Source organism: Arachis ipaensis, chromosome B03 (assembly GCF_000816755.2).
Source record: "Arachis ipaensis cultivar K30076 chromosome B03, Araip1.1, whole genome shotgun sequence".
NCBI classification, from domain to species: domain Eukaryota; kingdom Viridiplantae; phylum Streptophyta; class Magnoliopsida; order Fabales; family Fabaceae; genus Arachis; species Arachis ipaensis.
Window position 1 is genome coordinate 132,420,742 of NC_029787.2, and position 2,335 is coordinate 132,423,076.

General features: G+C 42.9%; 1 protein-coding gene across 1 annotated transcript; it reads left to right on the forward strand.

Moving 5' to 3' along the window:
• Positions 387–2,335, forward strand: LOC107632124 (isoflavone 2'-hydroxylase). The gene is made up of 2 exons (XM_016335784.2): positions 387–1,494; positions 1,588–2,335. Exons 1-2 carry the CDS (start codon positions 604–606, stop codon positions 2,194–2,196), a joined length of 1,500 nt encoding a protein of 499 aa, XP_016191270.1. The 5' UTR covers positions 387–603; the 3' UTR covers positions 2,197–2,335.

Here is a 2,335-nt window from a genome sequence, read left to right on the forward strand (position 1 = left end):
ATCTAATATTATTCTATTATTTTTGACAAATATCTTACATGTAATAATTTATATTTATATTTTTTAAAATTTATACCGATAAAGTAATAATTTTTATTTGTTAAAAATAATGTATTCTGACATCCTTAAGATTAGGACCACAACTTTTATCGACCAAACAAATCTTGGGAATTCACAAAAAGGATAGATTCTCTAACAAGAGTAGCTGGTATGCTCTCCTTGCTAATCAACGATGATCACAATATATCAAATAAGCTGGTTGTCATAAATACCATTATAATATAGTTTCCTAGGAAGATATAATTAATAAAATATTGGCAAAATTTGAAAAGCATAGAGTGGGATAGATCACAGATATGAACATATATAGATAGATACAAGCAAACACAAATGCACGCAGATGTAGTCGTATGATTTTTGGACCAGTCACATGGTGGTAGAACTCGTGCGTTGATTTTTCTAAGCTGATGTATGTGGCACTTGAAAAACAGCCTCAGACTACAGTCTCCACTAGTCCACTCACTCTATAAATATACTACACTCAAATGCATAGCAAACTAAGCTCTCATATCATTCATTCATAAGAATCAAGAAGAACGAACCATGGAGATTATTGCCATGCTTGGTTACTCAGTTCTGTACGTAGCCATATTCTTCATATTCACCCTTCTCATTCAATCTAGAAGCTTCAAGAACCTCCCACCGGGTCCACCCTCTCTTCCCATAATAGGAAACCTCCACCACCTCAAGAAACCCCTCCACCGCCACTTCCGAGGCCTCTCCGAGAAATACGGCGACGTCTTCTCCCTCTGGTTTGGATCCCGTCTCGTCGTCGTCGTTTCCTCCCCAACCGTCGTCCAAGAGTGCTTCACCAAAAACGACGTCGTTTTAGCAAACCGCCCTCGCTTCCTCTCCGGAAAATACATCTTCTACAATTACACCACCGTGGGATCCAGCGAATACGGAGAGCACTGGCGCAACCTCCGCCGCATCACCTCCCTCGACGTCCTCTCCAACCACCGCCTCAACTCGTTCTCCCCGATCCGAAGGGACGAAACCACCAGACTCATCCGGAAACTCTCTGAGGACTCTACCGAGAACTTCGCCAAAGTGGAACTGTCGTCCAAGTTCTACGACATGACGTTTAACAACATCATGAGGATGATTTCTGGGAAGAGGTACTACGGCGAGGACTGTGATATGGCGGACGTGGAGGAGGCGAAGCAGTTCAGGCAGATGATTTCGGAGGTTCTGCAACTGTCCGGGGCTAACAACAAAACCGATTTCATTCCGCTGCTTGGGATGCTTGACGTCGACAACTTGAAGAAGAGGCTGGTGACCATTAGTGGTAGGACTGATAAGTTCTTGAACGGTCTTCTTCAGGAGCATCGCACCAAGAATCAGCACCAAAACACCATGATTGACCATCTTCTTAGCCTCCAAGACTCCCAGCCTGACTACTATACCGATCAAATCATCAAGGGCCTTGGCTTGGTACGTACGACGTAATAATAATTAGCTGACTACGAAAATTTAATTATAGTAAAACCGGTTAAATAATTTCATATATTTGACTGAACTAATCAGGCCATGCTTCTGGCTGGAACGGACTCCTCTGCTGTGACTCTGGAATGGAGTATGTGCAACTTGTTAAACCATCCGGAGGCGTTGAACAGAGTAAGAGAAGAATTGGACACTCACGTTGGTCAAGATCGCATAGTAGACGAATCCGACATTCCAAAATTTACTTACCTTAGAAATGTTATCAACGAGACGCTTCGTTTATACACACCAGCACCCTTGCTGCTACCCCACTCCTCTGCCGAAAAGTGTACTATAGGAGGCTACAATATCCCAAAAGACACCATAGTCCTCATCAACGGTTGGGCCATTCACCGGGACCCCAAGAACTGGGATGAAGCAACGAGCTTCAAGCCGGAAAGGTTCGAAAGAAAAGGGGAGTTGGAAAAGTTGATTGCGTTTGGGTTGGGGAGAAGGGCGTGCCCTGGTGAAGGGTTGGCTCTTAGGGCAATAAGCTTGACCATTGCTCTTTTGGTTCAGTGTTTTGATTGGAAGTGCGTTGGTGATGAAAAAATTGATATGACTGAGACCGATGGCTTCACTTTAACTAAGAAGGTTCCATTGGTGGCTTTGTGTAAAACACGACCAGTTATCAACCAGCTTATTAAGCCATAAATTTTATGCATAGAAAGTTTTCTTTTTCAATGCCCCTGTATACGACCTCGCACGTACCAGCTACCTATTTGTTCTCATATCTCAAATAAGTGAATGTATAAAGGGTCGTGGTCTAATTACAACCATATTATTAGATATA